Genomic DNA, 24,146 nt, shown 5'->3' with positions numbered 1-24,146 from the left:
TGCTATCTAGAGTCAAAGTCCATCAAAAACTTGTTTTACATGTGCTACACTTGGTACTTCTTCAAAGTTCACTACATCGGACCACCACCAATCACTGTTTCGCTAGTTTGATATTGATTGATAAAATTAAACACGTAAAATTATTAAATAATCTTTGTTTTTCGCCTTATCAACTTTATCAAGTCCGTAAAAGTGCAGTGAAATTTTATTATTCCCTTATTCTGTTCAGAACTTTTTTTTTTGTTAGAACGGCTTTTGCTGCCAGGGCACTTTGCCAACGTCAAGTTTTTTATTAAGGTCCATCCACACTCATGCGCGAATCACGGCGTGAAGCCGCGAACGCGAGTGTGGAGTCGATTTCGCTGAATACGTGGTGACTCCAGACTACGTGGTGAGAAGCCTTGAACGCGAGCTGATTAGCGAATAACCCCTTTATTCATAAAAGTCTACTTCCAGGCCATAAATGATAAAAAAAAAAAAAGTACTAGAGTTGACAAGCCGTTAATCGTTTGTCCCTTTCCGACATATTCGTATGATGGATAGGGACAAACAATTATTATTAGCGGCTTGTCAACTTTAGTAGACGTTTATGAATAAGGGGGTTAGACTTCACACTCGCGTTCGCGGCTTCGCGCCGCGATTCGCGCACGAGTGTGGAGACAGCTTACAGCTTAATGACAAACGTGCGCTGCACCGCACACAGGTCGCGGTGCGGTGTGATAGTCTGTTATTAGAACTTAAAGATCCCTCCACATCCTCCACATGAGTGTGCGCGAAACTACGCGGCCCAAAGCCGCAAACGCGAGTGTGGAGTCGATATCGCTGATTAGCGAGTGGAGAGCCTTTAATAGATATAACACACTACCGCACCGCACCGCGAGCTTGGTGCGCCGCACCCGCAAGTGAGCGAGACAGAGATATTTCTTTCTCGCACACACTTATGTGTGCGTCGCACAATAACCTTGGTGCGGTGCGGTAATGTGTTAGCTGCTTAATGGCGTAACACACTTATAAGTAAGAGCGAGAAAGATATCGCTTTCTCGCTCTTACTTATGGATGCGTCGCACAATGCCCTTGGTGCGGTGCGACGGTGTGTGATACCCTTAACGTCAACCAACTACCAACAAAACAAACTAATGTCAAAATTGAAGCAACGTAACCGTCACGTTCATTCAAAGATTTCAAAGTTCAAAGCAATTTAAGCGATAGTAAAGTAAAAATGGTGTGGTGTTTACGCAAAAGATTAAAAAATAAACACGTTTCTGTTTGAATTTTCTCGTTTATTTAAAGACCATCTTAAATGATGTCTGTGTTACATTCCAATGTTGAGCCCTCATGGCAGTGGGAAACCAACGCTGAATTCATCAATGACCCCTTCGCAGGTAATTTTAATATAATTGTATTTAATGCTTACACTGAATATGATAGATTTTAACAAGTGTTTTCTTTATTTCACAGTGATATATCACGAGGGTCAGTGGACGTTAAGTAAAGTTTCTCCTTTGAACAATTTACAATATAACAGAGTGAAGCTAAAACAATATGCGTCCAAAATTCGACTAGCATTGGTCAGTAGCGTGTCTGCGAAGTCTTCTGTCAATTATGCAGTGCAGTTTGACCAGCAGCCTCTATTGAAGTATTGTGAAGATGATGCTGATGCTTTAAAAGTAAGTTTTAGAATAGAAGTGTTAATTGTGAACCTGAACAGTGTTTACGACAAATCTAACAAGTTTATATGCTCTATTTGGTATCCGTAAATACATGGATTGTTGGCAGGGTTGCTAAAGGTTTATTAAATTCAATGGAAAGTTGAGTGACGTTAGGTAACTCGGGCACTAGGTAATACAATATAGTCCAACCAATAAAATTCACTCACTTTATTATACAAATGACCATTCAAAGTGTAAAATTTATCAAATGTATGAGCAGGCCATCACCCTGATACCCTTTGATGTTCAAACCGCAGCCTAAATTTCCGATTAACACAGAATTTATCTGTCCAGAAGTATTTGGGAATAATGGCTCTATTAGATGCATTTGAATAAAAACAAATTAATATTGGATAATTTTACAAAAATTACCTACATAATAAATATGTATTTGTGAGCACAATTAGGTTTTATGTATTTGACATGAATAAATATGATTTCAGATAAATGTTGCAGCAACAACAAACGGTGGTAAGACAAAGATGGCATACACAGGAATTTTGATGTCCTGGGGGGTCAGCAGTGGTCCTGAAGGCACTGTTCACTTGCCTTATATGCTAGAGCGGGGAGAAAAAAAAGTTGCAGATGTTGTTAAAATCTGCTTACAAAAGATATTTGACTGCAATATAAAACCATTGAGTTTTACACAGGTAATTATTTTATGTTGTATTTCTTGTTACCAATTAAATATTTTAAGTTTGATGCAGTGCTTTTATACTTAGGTCTTTGGCCTACTGAATAATATACATATTATGTTTGATCGTCTGTCAATTCAGGCCAAGAAAAGTGTCAAATCCGGCCTGTGAAAAGAAGCAGCCTGGCTTTGGCTCTTGTTTCGAAATGTTTGAATACCCTTGTATTAATTAGAGCATACCTTAGCGTACCCTTACCTGCACACTTATTAAGTATTTAAACTCTCTCTCTCTTTTTATTATTATAGCCTCTTTGTTTCCATACTCTTTTCAATTTTTAGTTTCTATTTCAGTTTTTAAATTTGGTTAAAATAGGTTTTTAAGGTGTTGTTGTTTCTGTTGATTTTTCTTTCTTGGGGTATGGATCCCGTTTGGGTAAAGGCCTTCTCCCATTTCTTCCATAAATATGTTTGGCATTGTACATCCAGTCTTTCCCGGCAACCTCTACTATGTCATCGGTCCACCGTTTAACAGGTTTTCCAGTTTTCCTCTTCGCTGGTAATGGTCCTTTCCATCTTGTTGTTAGTGTTGTCCATCTGTTATCTGTATACCTTGAGATGTGACCTGCCCATTGCCACTTGAGCTTTAGAGCTCTCTCTCTTTAACCCTTTTCTACTCTTCGGGTGTAGGCCTCCTTCATTTTGCGCCATTCGTCATGGTTCTGTGCGACTTGGAGCCCATGCTTCCCCACAGTCCTCTTGATGTCGTTGTCCCAACGCATCTGGGGTCTACGTTGAGGATGCTCTTCCATTCCCACTTCAAACCTTGCTCTGTTGTCTCAGCCATTCATTTGTTTTACGGTCTCTCAATGTGATCCCCACCAGTATTTAAACATTTTAAACTACCACCAAGATATCATACAATATATGCATAGCAGGATTATGGAAGTTTTTTTTTTCTTATTTTAGTATCAATTGCTGATGTTTGGCTTCAGTTTTGTGGAGTGCACATCAGCAAAGGGCACTGACCCTTTTGTCCTGTCGTACACCACTCCCGGGGCAGTTGACATTAAGAATAAGCTTGACATGCGGTTTGAAGTCAGTGATGTACACTACATGTGGAATGCGTAAGTATTTTTTACATGTTATTTTGGCCAGGGAAGCTTTACTACCCCTACTAGACTTATACTGTGCACAGGTATCATTACCACTGCCTGTAATGAAAATGTCCCATCGCTACGCTTACACGTGTCACCGCGCCGGCCTTGGATCGACCAATCACAACGCTTTGAGCACCCGCCTCACACCTCACATTTTGGATGCATTTTGGTGAATTGCGTTGCGAATAAAATGGCCAATTTTAGGCTTCTATAGGCGGTTTTCTGTGCTTATACTAGACTTATCATTCAAAACTCTTAAGCTACCTACTGTATTGTTTCAGTGAGTGATAGTGATAGTTCTATGAAATTTATGCCCGTTGTAACACTTGTAACTGAATGTAATGAAGCAAAACCAACCAATTAACTGGGGCAACATTTCTACAGTTTTGTAAAATTAGTTTTATTATAGTGGAAGCCGCTCGACCCCAATCTCAAAGAAAAACCGCAAATCGATGTGCAGGATAGCCGTTTGGCACACGCATACTAGAGATCAAAACAAAATTTTTGACCCGCAGTTCCTTAAAAAAATTCCCTTAGGACCCCTCCCCTCCTAGTGCTGAAACATTATTTTTTGTATGGAAAAAAAAATTTTTTTTTCAAAATCTTATTGTGTGCGGTATCATACGAAAGGGCTTTTTAAGGCCAATAAAAATATACCACATCATTACATCTCAGCCATTATTTTTTTAATTAAAACAAAAAGAATTTCCAAAACATACCAAGTTTGGGCTCCTTCAGATACGATATAACTGATTTTTTTTTGTACAATATACCACAAATGATACGTATCTAACCCCAAGAAAGCAATTTTGAAAATAATTTCAGTTTTTTTTTTCAATTTTACAAAGTGACACAGTTTTCCCTCAATACCTATTTTACGAGACATGGGACTGTACTGCAGATACGGTATGTACCAACTAAACTAAACCAACTGATGAAAAGGCGCAGTTAAAGGGTTAAAGAGGTATTTCCAGTTTGATATATTGATATTTCGTATCATTTTATGATTAATATGTACCGTATCGCAGTACAGTTCCATAAGTCTCGTAAAATAGGTATTGAAGTGGAACTGTGTCACTTTCTATTATTGAAAAATTAAAACAAAATACTTAATGAAATTATTTTCAAAATCGCTTTCTTGGGGTTAGACATGAGGATATCATGTATCATTTGTGGTACCTTAAAAATACCTTTAAAAAAATATAAGCCATATCGTATCTGGAGGAGCCCAAACTTGGTATGTTTTGAAAATTATTTTTGTATTAATTAAAAAAAATGGCTTAAATGTAATGTGATGTATTTTTAGATTCGCCTCAAAAAGCCCTTTCGTATAATACCACACACGATAGATTTTTGAAAAAAAAAAAACTTTTTTCTTACAAAAAAAAATGTTTTAGTTCCTAAGGCAAATTTTTTGAGGAACTGCGGGTCAAAATTTTTGTTTTGACCTATAGGTCACAGCACACGCATACTATATAGTATGCGTGTGCCAAACGGCTAACCTGTACATCGATTTGCGGTTTTTTTATGCGAACGGCTTGCACTATTAAAAAAACGACAAACACCCGAGACTGAATTTTTCCACTTTTGATTTAAAAAAAAAACAAAGTTGTTTCCTAAGCAACTTCAAATCTATTTGTGTAATTCAATTGTGCAATTATTTTTTTTGCAGATTAAAAGATGAGGTAGACAACATGTCAGAACTCATAAGCCAAGTATACCAGATTCTGCAAAAACAAATAATGCATACAATACAGTATGACATATCTTTCTTGGATATCTTCAAAATCACATTGCTTAAAGCAGAGGTCAAAAGCAATGGTATTGTTAAAATGAAATCACCTGAACTGGTGAACTCTGTTTTTAATGTGTTGAATAAGATCATTTGCAATGAGACTCCATTAGACAGTTGAGTTCTTGTATCATGGTTTCGATTTTGATGTTTACATAGTTTTGTAAATACATATAAGTAACATTAAATTGTCTAAGGCTAAACCGAAAATGTTAGTTAAAACTCGTTAAGTATTGTATTTTTAATAGCTGTACTGTGTCAGTAGAGTTGACATGTAAATAGTTTCTTTGTGTGAGTGTTTTCACTTTGACTGTACAATAAATTAATATTTTTAGTAAATACACGTGGTTAGGGGTCATCAATTAATTACATCACACGTTTAGGGGGGGGGGGGGGGCAAGAAAATGTGACATGTTGTGACAAGGAGGAGGGGGTCGTCACATTCACATGGTGGGCTACAAATCTATTCGACCAATCATATTGTCGCATTGCGTATGTTCTGTCCCTCACGGGCGCATGCGTGTAGCTCATCTATGTAATGCTAGGTCTATGTCTCACCCACACCAGGGGGGAGGGGTTTGCCAAATGTGACCAAGTGTGACAAGCAAGGGGGGGTCAAAAAACCTCGAAATTCGTGTGACGTAATTAATGGATGAACCCTTATATACACGCAATATTAAATCTAATCTATGTATAAAGTAATAGTTATTTGTTATACAAGGGTGCAAAGTTGTATTTTACCCGCGAGTGTGGAATTGAAACACGAGCAAGCGAAAGGATTCTATAGTCTAACATAGAATCCTGAGCGTAGCGAGTGATTTAACACACGAGAAGTAAAATACATTTGCACCCGTGTGTAACACAAAACTTTTCACTTCACTATAGCGAGGAAAGTGCAACATCCACAGGCGTTAGACATATTCACCGCTGGAATCACTTATTTTTTTACGATATTATAACAAAAAATTCTGGAAATTCTGTATTTTTACGTATGAAATTTCAATGATGCGTTTTGAAATTGCATCGACTTGTGCTTTCAGAATTATATTTAACATCATTTTTAAAAAACAAACGTTTCTTATGGAATTTTAAGGTTTATGACTTAAAATCCATACTATCCATACTAATATTATAAATGCGAAAGTCTGTCTGTCTGTGTGTTCCCTCTTCACGCTTAAACCGCTGAATCGATTTAGATGAAATTTGGCATAGAGATAGGTTGAGTCCCTGAGAAAGACATAGGATAGTTTTTATCCCGAAAATCATCCCTTAAGAAAGTAAAAAGCGGGCTGGAATAGAGATAATTAATGAAGTGCCTGCTAATTTGTGTGCAATTATGCACACAAATATTAATGCTCAAATTAAATTATTGTTATGAAATTTTTTCCAGGCGCTATACTTACTTTAGTTGCTGTTACTAAGTCCACGCAGGCGAAGTCGCGGGCAAAAGCTAGTAATATTATAAATGCGAAAGTCTGTCTGTCTGTGTGTTCCCTCTTCACGCTTAAACCGCTGAATCGATTTAGATGAAATTTGGCATAGAGATAGGTTGAGTCCCTGAGAAGGACATAGGATAGTTTTTATCCCGAAAATCATCCCTTAAGAAAGTAAAAAGCGGGGTGGGATACGGATATCGGTTGAGATGATTAATGAAGTGTCTGCTGATTTGTGTGCATAATATGCTCAAATTAATTAATTGCTATAAGATTTTCTCCAGGCGCTATTCTTACTCTAGCTGGGGTTATTAAGTCCACGCAGACGAAGTCGCGGGCAAAAGCTAGTCATTAAATAAAGCTAAATCTGGTATTTTTATTAGATTCTCAAATCATTTATTTAGCGATAATTAATATCGAAAGAAACAATATTATGAGCATTTTACGTTTTGTTATGTCAATCTACTTAAAGACGCTCCATCCAAGGTCAAATTACTTTCCCCACTAGTGGATAAAATACGTTTTTACCCGCTTGTTTTAAAGGATAAAAGACAACTTTCCGAGCTAATATATATAGCCGATAGGGAAAAAATGGGTTTTCCCACTAGTTACCATCAGTGGTAACACCTGAAATGCTTTTCTCAACTGTTCCCAGTGGTAACACAAAAAACAATTCCCATTGGTTGTCGGGTTATCACCAACTCTTCGTTATTTTCACTCTTGACAAAGTGGTCGTGGTCATCATTTAGGCCCTAGTAGCAAGCTTTACAAGACGCCGCCATTCCTCTCTGTGAGCCGTCCTCCTTATCTAGCTTGCGTGTAGAGGTCCATCTATTGCAGCTTTAATCTGGTCGGTCCATCGCATAGGTGATCTGCCTTGTTGTCTAGTGCCATCGGTTTTGCCTTACACTACAAGTCATCACCACTAAGAATGGTCCACTTTGGTGGCAATTTTATCTTCAGTTCAACCCACAAAAATATTTTAAGGTTTCGATATTGACAAAAATACCTACATAAATCTGATGTTTGCTGTCTTCTTCTTCCTCCTTCTCTTAGTCCCAGTTCTATCTGGAGTCGGGCCTCCTTGTACGGCGGCGCCAGGACGCTCTATTCTGGGTTGTCATAGGGGTAAGGTTCTGGGCTTTCATCTCCCGCTTGATATTGGACCACCATGTGTCAGGAGGTTTTCCTCTTCCCAGGGATTTAGTGGGGATATTTAGGACGGATTTAACTGGGAAACGATCATCTTGTCTCATTATGTGGCCGTGCCATCTAAGCCTGCTTTCCTTTACTTTGTCAATAATAGGGGCCACTCTGAAAGTGCCTCTCACGTGCTCATTGCGTATTCTATCAAGACGGGTAACACCGCCTGCCCAGCGCAGCATCTTCATTTCCGCTGTGTGCAACTGCTGTTCGTGCTTTTTTGCCATTGTCCAGCACTCCGCTCCGTACATCAGGCAGGTCGCACAGCTGTCTTGTAGATCTTGCCCTTCGCACTGGCATACGGGTTTCACAGAGTACTCCAGTTAGCGACTTCATCCAGGCGGTGTTAACTCTATGACTGACATCCGCGTCCACGCAAGCATCAGTCGTAAGTATAGAGCCAAGGTACTTAAAGTGTGTGACTCGAGGTAATGTTGTGTGATCAATTGAGATGTTGCAAGATGTTTCTTCTTCACCACCAAAGTCGCATTCCATGTACTCTGTTTATGTGCGACTGACTCTGAGACCATGTCGTTCGAGCTCATTCACCAATCTGTTGAAGGTCTCCTGCAAATCTCTTGCCTTCTTAGCGATGAGGATGACCATGGCATTTCACATTGTAGCCCTTTGGTGATATAATCCATGGTAACATTAAATATCAAGGGACTTAGAGCGGAACCTTGGTGGACTCCTACGCCGACGAGAAAAGGCTCACTGACACCTGCGGGGCTTTTGATTTGAGTTTTAGCCTCTAGTACATGTCTTGAACGAGAGCGATGTGTGTTCTGGGACATTTTGAGCACGCAGAGCCTGTCATACCAACTTCCTTGAGATCCTATCAAATGCCTTCTCTAGGTCAACAAATACCATGTAGAGATTTTCGTCATTGATACGGCATTTCTCCACCAGAATTCTCATAGAAACTGGCGGGAAATTGCTCTTGCTTGCGCGACAGCGGTCTTCACTACAGTTTTCATGGCCTTGTATTGTTTGTATAGTCTTCATATGACTTGGTTGTTTGCCAGATCTTGAATGCATCCCGCTTTGCCTTGACTATTTCTTTAATTTTTTTTAATACCACGACGGTGGCAAACAAGCATACGGCCAGCCTGATGGTAAGCAGTCACCGTAGCCTATGGACGCCTGCAACACCAGAGATATTACATGCGCGTTACCGACCCTAATGTCACTCCACCATGAGGGGTCTTTATTTGTGAGGAGGCGACCTTTGGATATACCTAACTGTTGCATGGCCTCTTTTTGACAGAAATATTCAATGTTTTGCCACATTTCTGCAGGAGATTTGTCCACCTTTAGGACTTCTTTTAGGTAGTTCTTTATATTATCAATGAGTGGTGGCCTGGTGGCCCTTTGTTAGTGTGGATTTCTTTCCACTTTATATGCTCGGTCCTATCTATTCGTACCTTAATGGGTTTTGGCAGTTTCAGAATGGCAATGGTGTAGGCGATGTTGTGATGTTACGGATTCTCCCGGGATGTGATGTTTGCTGTCTGTTGTGTATTTTTACTCGCACTTAGTTTACTGAATGTCGATGTAAAATTTCATATTTATCTAGGTTTTTTTATCAGTAGGTATTGAACATTACAATATTTTAGTGATAAGTTGTTTCCAGTGGTAAAGTGAGAAAAAAATTCCCATCTGTTACGAGTGGTAGCAACTTCGTGGTAACATGTGGGTATACACGAGAAAATAGTAGTCAGGTCACTGTTAGTGCATACAGTCAGTTGCAAGTGTAGCTACCAAATGTATGCACTGCTAAATTGACTGTATATGCAACAATGCAAGGCTATGTGATGGCTCCTCTACACGATGGCCGAGCGCTGGACTAGCGAGATGGCCATGCGATGGTTCAGAGCACGCACTATAAATTGGGCCATGCGTAGATGCGTGCCATAGCTTTTAGATCAGCCACTATGCTTCAACAGCCAATATAGTGCTCGATAGCAAGACGTCACAAATGCCCATATCATTTGTTAGTAATACAATTAAATTAATCTTAGTATGCGAATGTTAGTAAATACGCATTAAATTACAAATAAAATATACATCACATTTAACTACATACTGACGACTGCCACATTCCAAACACTACCGCTGTACATGCAACAGCATCCAGTGGTGCTGGAACGGGCAGTCTAGCCTCTCGGCCAGCACACGCAACAGACTGTTGGAGCTACCGCGCAACCGCCGCATCAGTGAGGAGAAAATATTGAAATACTACACGGTGTTACTTAAACCACTGAAAACCTGAGACACCCCAACAGATTTTTTTTTATTTTAAACTCATCTTGAGTATTTATTCTTTAATCCGATAAATATTTTAAAAAATATTCGTTATTTAGTTTCCTTAACAATTCTATTCGACTGGTAACTACACAAGATACATCGTCGTTTTAGTGACATCAAACAATTGCTAGTTACCATCGTAAACACTGTTAACTGACCATTTGCATACCTTACTGCAACGAGATAAGGTTTACCAATGGCCAGTTAAGGGTGTTGCTCATTGACAAATAACGTGTTAAATGCTAGTTATTGATGTTGTTGCATTACAAACTTGTAGACTGAGCATGTAAAAAAAAAAAATTAGCCCCATTAAAATATAGCACAATCGATTCTGAACAAACTGTTTTTAGGTTTTCAGTGGGTCATGAAACACCGTGTATAAGTATTAATTTTTTAGTTAAGTATCTAGTTGTTTAGTGGGGAAGCCCTTTTAAGAACTGTTTTTCTCGAATCATGTTAATGTGTAGATTTAATTTAATAAAAAATAAACCAACGTTATGTTTTTTAACATTTACTCTCATGAATTACACCTTACAAGTGTGTATTTGCATATTGTAACCTTACAAAATATTACATCATTACAATGTGCTAAACTTAAAATAACCTATTATGTAAACATGTCTTTCTTACCTTGCAAGCAGTCCTCTCATTTGATTACATTTTTACCACTCGATGATTCTTAGGAAGATGTTAAAATTTATCTTATTTTATATCAAATATTTTGATTATTGAAAACTGTGTATCAAATTTGGCAATAATTCAAAGCAAGGCATGTAAAAGATTATGTAAATTTAGTCACACCAGAGTCTAAATCAATATACACATTACACATAGCTAACAAAAGATTATTTATCTATTGTACAAAATGCTTAATTACACATTAAAACACATGAATACATATTTCATATAACTCCCTGTTTAATAAATAGTTAGACCTGCCCAATTAAAATTTAAATATACAGAATTAACTATGATTTTTACATCCATATAAAATTATTATTTTTGTTATGTAAATAAAATACTATGTTTATCACAACAAATTAGATGAAATTCAAATAAAAAAACGTAAGGAAGGTTTAAGGATACGTTTTTGGTAAATAAATGCGATGTATGTAATGTGAAACTTCTAAAATTAAATACACAAAATACATAGCTTCATTCCCTTATGAGAGTCTAACAACTCTAACACTGCACATATAAAATCACAACTAATAACATTCGTATATCTGGTCCATAAATATTCGTAGCTTGCCAAATTGGGGGATGCAATACTGAATGTGAGAAATTAGAAATACAAACAAAACAAATGGAAATTTTCAGAAAAACGCATACTTTTTACTTTTTTCTAAGAATGCCCTTATACATATAGGTATAGTCGTAGAGTAGGTACATACTTGACTCGTACTGTAAGTCTTACCATTACTAAGTATTAAGGCCAGTTACTCACTTTCTGGTCAACATAGTGGATAAACGTTTATTTATCTAGTAAACAAGACTCACGGCCACTATGAGACCAGACAGGAGAGACGAGCTAATTTGAGACTTTAATTATCCAGTACTAATTATTTCTATAAATCGAGTCAACCTTTTGTATCGCCAAGTAGTTTTGACTATTATCGAAACCCGTAATGCTAATGAAGTGGTTATAGTTAAATAGTCTTGCAAAATCCATAATCTGTGTTCCATACATGTTTGGTAGTTTTTGGTTAAACATTGTTTTCTGGATCACCTCTTATTTTTCTATACATTTGTATGTATGTGAAACATATGTTACATAGGAATTTCATACTTGGGCAAAATTATCTTTATTATAAGAGCTACTTGCAAAGAAATCTCGACGTCCATCAAATCAAAAGGCTAACTAACTAGTATGGAAAGCAGCCCTAACAAATACTATAAGTACGACGAGTTTCGACGACCGGTCTGGCCTAGTGGGTAGTGACCCTGCCTGTGAAGCCGATGGTCCTGGGTTCGAATCCCGGTAAGGGCATTTATTTGTGTGATGAGCACAGATATTTGCTCCTGAGTCATGGGTGTTTTCTCTATGTATTTAAGTATTTATATATTATATTTATATATCGTTGTCTGAGTGCCCATAACAAAAGCCTCCTTGGGCTTACCGTGGGACTTAGTCAATCTGTGTAAGAATGTCCTATAATATTTATTTATTTTATTATTTATTTATAAGTATATGAGTCGCTTAACTTCAAACTCGGCTAAATCCAACTGTCAGATTTTGTGATATTGGTATTAAGTAAAGGTAATAGAGTAGATGTTACCTAAGAGGGTCGAATGGATTTGTCCGAGTTTGAAGTTAAGCTACACAATTAGTTAAAGTTAGCACCCCCGAGATTTCAACGTGAACCATCCGAATGTTAAGTCATTTTCATTCCACTGTTTAATATGTACTATTAAGTATTACAAGTGCCCGAGCGGCATGATACCATTTTAAAGTGAGTGTCCGGATGCAAGCGAATTTGCAGCATTAAAAAAATCTAATACATGATCTGTTCTGCAGTAAATTTCGTACCAATGTTCGTTGCACACAGCTGCGCCATTCCTGCGAACAAAAAACCGAAATCAATAGGGAGGGAGTATTACTGCAATGGTCTGCCGCCAGAGTGCAGCACTAGCTTATATTGTAAATGCCTTTGTTTTTTGAGAAGTTTTCACTATGACGGTGATGCATCAAGGCGGTTTGTTTACAGAGAGCCCATCGCGAAAAACGAAATTTCGTTATCTGCTTCTCTATCGCTCAAATATGTAAGAGTAAGAGTGATAGAGAGGCAGATAACGTAATTTAGATTTTTGTGTTTCGCGGTAGGCTCTCTGTATGTGCTAGTGGCGCTGTCTACGCAGAGTTTAAATTATGAATTATGAGTTTTGCGTAATATACCCTATTTAACATATCATTAGAATTTAGATTGTTAACGTTTCATTATCCTTGCACAGGATTTCAAATTGTCAGGTAAAGGTTAGGTAGGTTGTTGTAATAGATGTTTGACTATGGAATGCTTTTTCTGCAAATTTATTTAACTCTCGTGCTTTGCAACTCTTGCAACGCTCTAGATTCCGCTTTTCTAGCCACTGGCTACGCTCGTGGTTAATATCCTTTAACACAACAATAGTTACAAATAACAATAGTCATTTGATTTACCTACCAGGGGGCAAAGTTGTTGTTTAACTGCTCGTGCTATTAATACCCCGAGCAAGCGAAATATTCCGAAATTGAACCACTACACTACATTGTTGCCGACTTGCCGAGGGATGGAAAGAATTCTGCGATGCTGCGCGCCCCGCGCACCGCGCCCCGCGCCCCGCGCACCGCGCCCCGCGCCCCGCGCCCCGCGCACCGCGCCCCGCGTCCCGCGCCCCGCGCCCCGCGCCCCGCGCACCGCGCCCCGCGGAGTACTAGTGGTCATAGAGGTCTTCGCACGGCAGTTTGTATTGCTTACGTACTGTACCCTGATTATCGTATATTATGCAGTACTTGCATGAAAAATACCGTTTAAATATATACCCTATTAAAGGAGAACAAGATAAACAATTGCTCGAGTTTAGAAAACTACGTGTAATTACGGGTTATTCCCACTAGTTACCACCAAGTTGTTACCAGTGGTAACTACAAGTTTTTTTTTTCCCATCTTTTACCACTGGTTACTGGGAAAAAAAATCACACCTTTTACCAGTGGTAACTACTGGGAAAAAAAATCTTCACTTGCGATAAGCAGGGAAGCATAGTAGTCTGTGAGTTATGTAGTCCCTCGCATTTTCGCTCACTAGATTGTGACCCTTTGAGCTCCTCGCCTATGATGATGATGATGATGTCCTCCCAGACGTATCCGTCGACAGCGACATCCCGACAAGCGTTTTATTTGTATATTATTAATATTATTATTTCTAAAAGGGATTTTGTTAACTATTACGCGCATGGGCGCGAACGTGACTAGCAAATCCAAATTTGTTTTTGAAAGTCCTACAGCACGCAGCACAGTAGAGCTGCCCAGATGAGTTGTAGGTGTAGGTTGTAGGAGGGCTTGGGCCGAGTTTTTCGGAGCTGTCGTTTGGCGTCAAGATCTTCAAGCCGGGTGCGTTCAAAGTTATCAAGACCCGTATTGACAGCAGCTCGCCAGTCCAATCTCCTAGTTGCAAGCTCCTCCCACGACTCGCATGATAGTGCGTTGCGCGTCATGGTGAACCTTGTCGGAACGCACGAAGATGAATGGGCTGTAGCCGCGCGCGTCAGTTGGCGTTGTTGGCGGCCAAAGCACAAATAGCACTGCGTGTACACGCGTGCGTACCTTGTGTCGGTGTGCCCTGGCAGCTCGCCCGGCCTCAGCGTGTGCAGGCGCGCGCCTAGCAGCAGCCGCCCGGCGTGGCGCCGCCCGCGCCCGCGCCCCCCGCGCCGCCCGCCGCGCCGCCGCCAACGTGCTGGGGCCCGATCTTGATGCCGTTCGCCTGGAAAAGACACTTACTTTTAAGCCGTCCTAAAAATACGGTTAATCTAATATTTTTTTGGTAAATCCAGTAAGGTCCCGTGCCTACTAAAGCCGTTTAATTTTTTAAACCCTTCGTATGCCACGCCTTTAGCGTGCGGCGCCGCCGTGAACCTGTCAGTCGAAATGCTGTCAAATTCGCTGTCAAAAACTAAAAGTATCAACACCAACTTAAATAGTCTTTTTAAAATACCTTAGCCGGGCTAGCACATGATTGGCGCGAAGGTATCTCGCCGCGACAAAGACTACCCGTCCCTCTTTAATTCATATAGTTAGTAAAAGACGGGTAGTCTATCTCGCGGCGAGATACTGTCGCGCCAATCATGTGCTTGGCCTACAGTTAATCGTATTTATCTCATTGGAAACTAAGTAAACGTTTCAAAACTTTAAACCGACTGCTTTTAAAATCGATAATATCTATTAAAATCGATTTTATTAGACAAAACCACCATAAAAAAGGTACCTATGTCCAAAGAGGATATAATAAGATAGAGCGGTACTGTCATAGTAAATTTTGTAACCCCAGTAAATTCACTGCCATCTATCGACACACCTTAAAACTAAAAATGAAGATGTATAAAAATACGATTATATTTAAATACGGATAAATGATTTTTTTATTTGCATTAATTATTTTTATGATTTTGACCCATGTTCTTTCACTGATATGCGTTAAAATTGTTAAATAACAAACGAAACCGTCAACGCCATCTATACGACAGTAGGCCAAAGCTAGTAGCGCCCTCTGATCGAGAATCAAATTTTCTTGATTTTCGAGGCACGTTTTTTCCTTAGACTGTATCCATCTATTACGGAGTTATATCTATCTTTGCTATGTCTTAGCTGTTACGCTTGACAATAATTAAACAAAGTGACCTTTATATGGATCGGGTATCTTACATCATATATCATATCATATGTGACGTTTTCAATAAAAGGTACCACATTGTCGGTTGTCGATAAGGTTGATTTCAAATTGAAGGCTTATGGAAATATCGCATTATTGACAGCCGACAATAAGTACCCTCTTGGTTGAAAACGGTACAATTAGATATCTGTCAAGTTTAAAACCCCCATAAGCCCCATAACCACTAAGCAAGCGTCACTGTGGCGCAAACATCCAATACTTCGCATGGCTACTATAACAAAATGAAAGGTCCAAATAAAGATGTTAGAAAATTTTCTTCTTTTATTACCATAAAAAAACCGCGTGGATTACTTGAGACTTATTATCTTTGAAGAAATATAAAACAAAAAAAAAAGAAGTGGCCCATGAGGGGATCGAACTAGGGCTCGCGGTCGAATCCGTGTTTCGTTTACACGTTTCGAATACCCGTTTCCGAATAATACGTAAACGGTTTTCTGGCCCGTTCCGCACGTTTAATTAAGAAACGTGTAGTTAAGACCCGTGTACACGGATAAACGGGTATTCGAAGATACGTATCTTATTTATCCGTGGCTCCGGACACGTCCTTGACGATAGTAGCGAAGGAACGAACGCCAGCTACAAATGAATAGACAAAAGATTCATGACGAGTTTCTGTCATATTTAACCTTATTCTGTGGGTCATAGAGACGAAATTCAATAAACGGTTTAGAAACCCCTTTCTTGGGCAGGTAGTTTTTGCTTGCAATAGGTATTACGAGTATTCACGCTTCTTATCAAAGTATAGTATTTTATATAGCACTTTAAATAGCTACTTTTTTTACGTTGCGGGTTAGCAATATAATAAAAAAACCTGCTAGTACTTATTTAAAAAAAATATTAGAACCATCGAGTTCAGTATATAGATCTAGGCAGGAAGTCAAACTAATGTTCGAAATTGGCATTAACCCTTAAATGCATAATGATGTATATATGCATCATATATTTAATACATAATATTTAATACTATGATTTTTTTCTTTATTTTTCCCTCAATCTATACAACATGACACATCTATTTCAATGGATTAAAAAGTTATACAAAAAATCATGCATTTAAGGGTTAAGTATTTATAAAAAAAAAAACAATTTTAACTTGCTTCTTTATTTTTAGTTTAATTTAAGAACATGATATGAAATTGTATTTCTTGTCATATAATGTAGGTACACCTTATAAAACAAAGTCCCCCGCCGCGTCCGTATGTCTGTCTGTATGTTCGCGATAACCAGACCTCACCTATGGAAGAAGTTTTTCTTTGGGAATGTTTATGTGTATATTTTGTTAAGGTTTTGTTTAAATTGGTAGAAATATGACGATGTTTGCTAATGAAGTTAGAAAAAATCACGCTGGCTTAATCGAAAACGCTGCCCAATCTATTTGATCTCAATGTATGGTGGACTTGTCTTTCATTGGTCTACAAAAAAGTGCGCGATGGCTGTCTGTCTATATTTTAAGAATAATTAACCCATTATTAACTTCAAAAAAACCGGACAAGTGCGAGTCGGACTCGCCCACCGAAGGTTCCGTACAAACTTAATTTTAAATGTTTGTTGTTATGGCGGCAACAGAAATACATCTGTAAAAATTTTAACTGTCTAGCTATCACGGTTCATGAGATACAGCCTAGTGAGTGGTGACAGACAAATGGACAGTGAACTCTTAGTATTATTAGGCTTCCGAAGTGAATACTTGTTACAGAATGTATTTTATTATGCTTGACTCTCTAAGCGAAGCCGGGGCGGGTCGCTAGTTATTAATAAACACTTTAAATCAACTTGATAAAATTGCACCTTCTCAATAAATTCTAATTGTTTTTGCTTTAGGTACCTCTTACCACAGTAAAACGCTTTTTAGTGCGGTGCAGCTACAAAACAATGGAAAACATTTTCTTGTGCATATGTTTTGACCTTATTACAACGACATAAAGCTTATAATTGGCGGTGACACTTGTGATAATAGTTTGGGAACCTACATGTTTTCGACGATAACAAACAAAAGGATATTGGAAAACAATGGATGGATGGACCACCGGTCGGCAACGTGCGCATTTAAGTTTATTACCTGAACGCTAGTGAGAAAGTGACCAAAGTGAATTATGAATGACTACCAATTTAAAGATCTATCTTAATGTAATTAGCAATATTATCGCAAGTTATCCAAGGTAGTATGGGTTTTTATGGTTCTTGGGTAAAATTTTGTTTTTCATTTGAGCATGATTACTCGATAATCCCGCTTTTGTGTACCTACTAATAACTTTTTTGCGCCGTTGGCAGGTTTGTTGTTTTCGCAAAGCAGTAATATATCCGAGATAAAAATAACCACGAAATAATTAAACTGTTATTTTTAATTAATATTGTATTCTGTCTGCACACCTCTTATTAACGAAAACACTATACCATTATATAATTATAAAAAAAATCTATGATCGATATCAAATTTATGTAATTAGCTTAGAAGCAATCGGTTTTATTAAATGATATAAATAGTTTAAAATTAAAATTATGTAACCTACTATTAAACATAGGAAGATGGCTCAGTACCTATATTTTATCAATACGGTTAAAAACAATTAAAAAAAAAGTAATTGTGCGGTTTTATGAAACCACGATGCAAGTGAAACTTTTTTCGGATTGCAGGCATTTAACTAAAAAAAATCGGAAATTAATTCGATTTACGGTATTATAATCGCGGTTTTAATCTTAACTTAATAAATTGGGGCGATAGAATAAAAGCTTCACTTTAAAAATCGTACGACAAACGAATTCATCTGAAGTCGGCATAATAATAGTGGACCTTGTTACCATTGTACATTGGCTCAAACTGGTTCGGAGTATTTGGACCCGTTCGAAACGGTCTTAAGTACCCGTGTAAACGGAGATACGTGTCTGAGATACGTTTCTTGGGAACGTTCCTTCGAAACGTTTTCGAATCCCGGCGGTTCCGTGTAAACCGGGTTCTTAGTACCGCCGGGCTTAAGAACACGGGTATACGTTTCGGCGTGTAACACGGATACCGGGAGCCCTAGATCGAACCCGCGACCTTCGCGTTATTAGCACGACGCTCTAACCAACTGAGCTAATGGGCCGATGTGTGAGCGCGCGAAATACGCTTTCACGTTATCCCTTCATCGACACCGCAAGACAATAAAGATAGGCAGCTGTTCGACATGCGATTAGCGATCGATTATTTTCTCCCAAGTTAATAGCATAGAGTAACTTATACTAGAGCGGTACTGTCATAGTAAATTTTGTAACCCCAGTAAATTCACTGCCATCTGTCGACACACTTTAAAACTAAAAATAAATATTTATAAAAATACGATAAAATGTATTTAAATATGGATAAATGATTTTTTTATTTGCATTAATTATTTTTATATGATTTTGACCCATGTTCTTTCACTGGTATGCGATAAAAATTATAAATAACAAACGAAACAGTCAACGCCCTCTATACGAGTGTAGGCCAAAACTAGTGGCGCCATCTGATCGAGAATCAAATTTTCGTGATTTTCGAGGCATGTTTTTTCCTTAGACTGTATCCATCTATTACGGAGTTATATCTATCTTTGTTAATAGGGTAACTATTTGCTAAGGGTCGAGTGGATTTATCCGAGTTTGAAGTTAAGCGACACAAATGTAAACCATACAAGTAGATGAAAAAATAAAAAGTATCTCGGACAAAATAGTGTCGTTGTTATTTTTATTGCGTTGTTTGCTTATATGGATTGGAGATTTTATCCTGTCAACATAAATTTCAATTAAGATGCATTTTAAAAATTAATTAAAGGTGTATATAATATATAATTCTCTCTATATCTAAGTAGCGTTTAGATTTTATTGAACAACCCCCTTCTGAGCTACTTCTTTTGCCGACTATACATGCATACAAATCATACAATGGGCTTCTAGTGTGTAAGAAAAACGAACTAACCTCATTGTTAATGTCGAAGACTCCCTCCTGGATTTTCTCGTAGATCTCTTTAGCGGTGTTGATGAAGGCCTCCTCCACGTTGGCAGCCGTTTTCGCGGAGGTCTCCATGAAGACTAGACCGTGCTCGCGGGCGAACGCTTCACCCTCTTCTTTCTTCACTTCGCGCCGCGACTCCAGATCGCTGTTTAGAAAAAAAAGTTTGATATCTTGCCAGACAGTTGCTTCGAGATTAGGTTTTTTTAGGTGGATGGACAAATGGAGAGTAATAGGGTAACAGTGGCTCTCTTAACATGATATAGCGTGGTAAGCCAATTTTGTCAGCAGAAAATTTTATTTTTATTTTATTATTTATTGCAGACAACATTGGTCCATATACATACAACAATTATAATAAGAACCGATTTAGTTGAAATTTGGTATAGGGGTAGTTTCAGTCCCGGGGAAGGACATAGAATACTTTTTATTCCAGAACTCACCCCTTAAGAAGCCCTCACCTCACATTTTGACCTGCACTATTTCACCCTTTTTAATACCTCTCCTAGTGCCCTTTTAGCACATCACGGATTATCCATTCATTGTGTTACAGACACTTTATCAACAGATATAAGTACCTCCCAATAGTTTATTTTCGGTTAGTACCGGTTGTAGCACATCACTATTTATAAGACGTAAAAAACTAGCAACACATGAAATGTCACTTTAGTCTACGCAATTAAAAAATAGGCTTTATACTCTCGTTTGCAATATTTAACTTACGCCCCATGTTGCACAATGTACTACTCATTAGATATACATTTAATACTATAATAGGTATAGTGGCCGGGTGGCGGGTAGTGTAGTGACAGTTACCTCTTGTTGCCGATTAACATAATGACCATGTTGGAGTTTGAGTGCTGGCGCGCGTCCTCCAGCCACGTGGTGAGGTGGTTGAAGGTGTCCCGCCGCGTGATGTCGTACACGAGGAGCGCTCCCGCCGCGCCGCGGTAGTATGACCGGGTGATCGACCTGAAATTTGTTTCGTATTAACACATATAATTTGGTGGATAAAGAAGGTACGCGTATCAGTAGGTACTAGGTACCCACTTATAGAGATTCGAACGCAAGATCTTTAGCTTTTGAGATAGGCTCACTGCCAACTAGCTAAACAACCATATACCTACACTACAGATCTTACATATATAGGATGTAGACCAATTTTATATTTGCAAATATCTTAAGAAGATTTTTTTAGCTAGAATATTTAAATCCGCTCTTGTAAAACAAAGACTTTGACCTGAGAATGTAATTTTGAGTATAAAGAACTGCCCTCCTCCAAAGGTGAAAGAACTTATTAATCACTCATTTCCCCACACTCGTATGAAAAATGGCTCGAGTCAAAATACTGAGGTCACTAAAGGCTGTGGTCTGTTCAGTCATACGTGAAATTATTTAAAGCACACTGCAATTTATAATGTGTATTATTGTTATTTATTAACCTATCACTAAATAAATAAAAACTCAGACCACTCTCTCACATAAAAAAATATTTTTACCTAATAAAATACCTGTGGCATTTGTTGTGCATTTAATAGAAAGATTATCAATGTGCTATGACTATGACCTTAAACTACTAAATCATTAACTATTTGGATCGAAAACAAAGTCAACAGACCAAATAGCAACCTCAATTAAAAACAATGGATACAGAATGTGGATTCGTACAATAAACCTTACTAATGAAATGACGTACCTTTTACATTGTTATATATATAAACTAGACTAGGTGAACACTTCCTAATCTAAGTCATTGCTCTATCGATATCACACCACTAAGCATTCTTTTCTTTGTTTTGTTTTCTCAATAAGCTGTTAGTAGGTAGCCAAAACAATGAAGTTGTTTACGCAATTACGCATGCAGTTTGTTTTGTTACTAAAAAATCTAAAATCTTATTTGAACTAGAGTTATTTATGGTATAGTTGGTGCCTTATAGACCGCGGCCCAGATCGTCAGTCATCGCCTCCCGGTTGATACTTCGTCACATGATAGTTTAAATGCTATTATGAATTTAAAAAACCGTCAGCCGGTTGTATCGCGGTGGAAAGACCGTCAACTGATAGCATGAACATGTATAAAATACGCACCTATTATTATCTAAATAAGGTTGATTTTTGTTTAATTATTTTTTAGTAATTAGAAGTAATAAGAGTTTTGGTTGTCACGTGACAAAATGGTTTATTAGAAGGATCAGATGAACCGAATAATTCGGCCGAATATTCGGTTCAGTAAGATCTGAACCGAATATTCGTATTCGGCAAACTCCATATTCGGCCCATCTCTAGTTCTGAATATTACGCCCAGTGTTTGTTGTGAATTCCATTATTAAATACATAAATTATATTCTACATAAATAAATACAACAACATAAGTATACTAAATAAATAACTACCAAACATTTAAATCCACACTTGCTAACTGCAACAAACCTTTAAACTTGTACTTTTTGAATGAGGAAAAGTAGACACAATACCTGAATGCTTCCTGTCCAGCCGTGTCCCAAATTTGCAGTTTGATCTGCTTGCCATCAATGGTGATCATGCGGGCTCCGAACTCCACTCCGATGGTGAGATCATGCACCGGCTGGAACCTCTTGTCGGTGAACTGTAGCAGCAGGCATGATTTGCCCACACCTAAACATTCGTAAAAAAAATTAAATATTCATATAAATAGAGAAGCATGGCCGGAAACAACGAAAAAAGCCATACAACAACCTCAATGACTGAGAAGAGAAGAGAGAAACATTGGTAAATAATTGTAGTAACATTACAATTTACAAAAGGTAAACAATCTTCTAAATTAACCAATGCAATTAATTTATTTTTATATTGGATCCATTCTGCAAAAGCACACATTGATTTATAAATTTCAGCATGAATCTCCGCACAAAGCATTAAAGGCACAGACTAGTGTTAGGTTACCACCAGGTTGATGATGAAAACTAATACTTGTACCAATATTTTAACTTTATTCGTTCACTACCAACATAATAACAACCAATTTACAATAAATATTCCAAGACGTCTACACTGTAACTTGTCTGTACACGAACTGCCCCTTGTCACAGTGTACCCTTTGCTTAACAATTCAAGATGGCGGGAACCAGTGACAAGTAAGGGTCAACTGATACTCTTTTTTAAGCTAATCGTAAAAGTAAGAATGGTCAAAATATAAGCTATTAATAAATAATGATCCTTACAAACAGTGTTGCTAACACTAGTGAGAGAGAAAGAGAATGCATCATCAGTGTCATGCACTTGGGAGGGAAAACATTATGTATGACCTTTTATGGTCAAACATTGGTTTTGTTAGACAGTGTGAATTCTGTATTACTATTCTGTGACTGAACACAACAATTAGTACAAAAAAAAATGTAAGGTAAGTTCAATATTGAACACTCATACTGGAAACATTAGTCATACAGATTGATAAACAGAATGTTATTATTGTAATAGGTGAACTGTGAGTAAGAACAAAGTAATCTTGTTTATGGGTTAAATCTGCAAAGCAAATTTTACATTTGTTTGTTTCCTTAAAAAAGATTAAAGATCTACAGATTCTGCAACAGAAGTATTAATTCAAGTGCCAAGTTCTCATCTAGACATAAGATGCAAATCCATCTCTGATAGATGATTATTGTGTTTAATATTCAAGGTATAGGTAAAAAAGTTTTTAAATAACTTTTGATGCATGTTATTTTTTATAAATCAACATGAATTACTCATATTAATGATTCATAGTTTGTCTTTACAAAGTGATATCTACAATTCAAAATGTAAACACATATGATATTGCGTGAAACGAACACTAAAACATTTCTGGACGCTTATTTACATTACATAATTAAATGTGTCATTTCTAAAACTAAACACAACAGAAAAACAAACAAAGGAAGTCCTTGACTTGAAAACTTTTCTGGTATAGCTGATCTACTGATAGCCTGTTTGCCCTATAATAATCACCTAAAACGAATTTAAGATATGCGCTGAATATTAAGTGTCCTGAAACGAGCGTGGGCGGAAAACAAGAGGCAATACAAGATAACAATCATCCACACATCCCATACACCACTAACAAACACTTAACAAGTTATATGAACAGTCGTTATAGCATATCGAAACTTGTGACGGACCTATTTACATCCTAGATAACACGGCACGAAAACAAAAAAAATTGAGTAGATTATAATATCAGGAAATAAAATCAATACCTGTGTCCCCAATGATGATGTATTTGAACAAGTAAGCGTATGCCATTTCGAACTTTTATTCTTCAGATCTTAGTAAATACCGAATAAGAACAAAGACGGGTAATGTTTTAAAGCGCAATTGTTATTAATTGAGACGCAATTTTAAGATATTTCACAGCTGGTCGAAGTAACTTGTCATTGTGGAAAAACTGAAAACTGACTGAATGAATGTATGAATGATTTAGGGAACGAAAGAGTGAATGATTTTTTTTTTTTTTTTTTTAACATTTATGGCCTGAAAGAGTGAATGAAACTTGAGGCGTTTTTATCGAA

At 37.6% G+C, this 24,146-nt stretch overlaps 3 protein-coding genes across 3 annotated transcripts; 1 reads left to right on the top strand and 2 right to left on the bottom strand.

Moving 5' to 3' along the window:
* The first annotated feature begins 1,166 nt into the window (after positions 1-1,166).
* Positions 1,167-5,657, top strand: LOC134749382 (uncharacterized). Its single transcript, XM_063684300.1, has 5 exons — positions 1,167-1,382; positions 1,459-1,667; positions 2,153-2,359; positions 3,310-3,467; positions 5,173-5,657. The coding sequence occupies exons 1-5, from the start codon at positions 1,301-1,303 to the stop codon at positions 5,411-5,413; spliced, it is 897 nt and encodes a 298-aa protein (XP_063540370.1). The 5' UTR covers positions 1,167-1,300; the 3' UTR covers positions 5,414-5,657.
* A 2,132-nt stretch (positions 5,658-7,789) lies between these two features.
* On the bottom strand, positions 7,790-8,534 carry LOC134749662 (uncharacterized). Its single transcript, XM_063684678.1, has 2 exons — positions 8,448-8,534; positions 7,790-8,221 (listed from the first exon to the last, which is right to left on the bottom strand). The coding sequence occupies exons 1-2, from the start codon at positions 8,532-8,534 to the stop codon at positions 7,790-7,792; spliced, it is 519 nt and encodes a 172-aa protein (XP_063540748.1).
* Positions 8,535-10,730: 2,196 nt separating this feature from the next.
* LOC134749438 (ras-related protein Rab-2A) lies at positions 10,731-24,048 on the bottom strand. The gene is made up of 6 exons (XM_063684372.1): positions 23,835-24,048; positions 22,098-22,257; positions 20,440-20,595; positions 19,591-19,771; positions 14,537-14,693; positions 10,731-12,795 (listed from the first exon to the last, which is right to left on the bottom strand). Exons 1-5 carry the CDS (start codon positions 23,878-23,880, stop codon positions 14,592-14,594), a joined length of 645 nt encoding a protein of 214 aa, XP_063540442.1. The 5' UTR covers positions 23,881-24,048; the 3' UTR covers positions 10,731-12,795; positions 14,537-14,591.
* Positions 24,049-24,146: the final 98 nt, after the last annotated feature.

The sequence above is a fragment of the Cydia strobilella genome, chromosome 18 (genome assembly GCF_947568885.1).
Source record: "Cydia strobilella chromosome 18, ilCydStro3.1, whole genome shotgun sequence".
NCBI lineage: Eukaryota > Metazoa > Arthropoda > Insecta > Lepidoptera > Tortricidae > Cydia > Cydia strobilella.
Note: the sequence above shows the minus strand (reverse complement) of the source record. Positions and strands in the feature narration are given on the sequence as shown.

Bases quoted from the DNA above. Each gene is read 5' to 3' on its own strand.
- LOC134749382 (XM_063684300.1), top strand. From the start codon at position 1,301: ATGATGTCTGTGTTACATTCCAATGTTGAGCCCTCATGGCAGTGGGAA. The intron at 1,668-2,152 runs GTAAGTTTTAGA...ATATGATTTCAG, and splicing joins ATGATGCTGATGCTTTAAAA to ATAAATGTTGCAGCAACAAC. The intron at 3,468-5,172 runs GTAAGTATTTTT...TTTTTTTTGCAG, and splicing joins GTACACTACATGTGGAATGC to ATTAAAAGATGAGGTAGACA.
- LOC134749662 (XM_063684678.1), bottom strand. From the start codon at position 8,534: ATGGTCATCCTCATCGCTAAGAAGGCAAGAGATTTGCAGGAGACCTTC. The intron at 8,222-8,447 runs GTCAGTCGCACA...CCCGTATGCCAG, and splicing joins TCGAACGACATGGTCTCAGA to TGCGAAGGGCAAGATCTACA.
- LOC134749438 (XM_063684372.1), bottom strand. From the start codon at position 23,880: ATGGCATACGCTTACTTGTTCAAATACATCATCATTGGGGACACAG. The intron at 20,596-22,097 runs GTATTGTGTCTA...AACAAATTTCAG, and splicing joins GCTGGACAGGAAGCATTCAG to GTCGATCACCCGGTCATACT. The intron at 14,694-19,590 runs GTTAGTTCGTTT...TGTCTTTTCCAG, and splicing joins TCTTCGACATTAACAATGAG to GCGAACGGCATCAAGATCGG.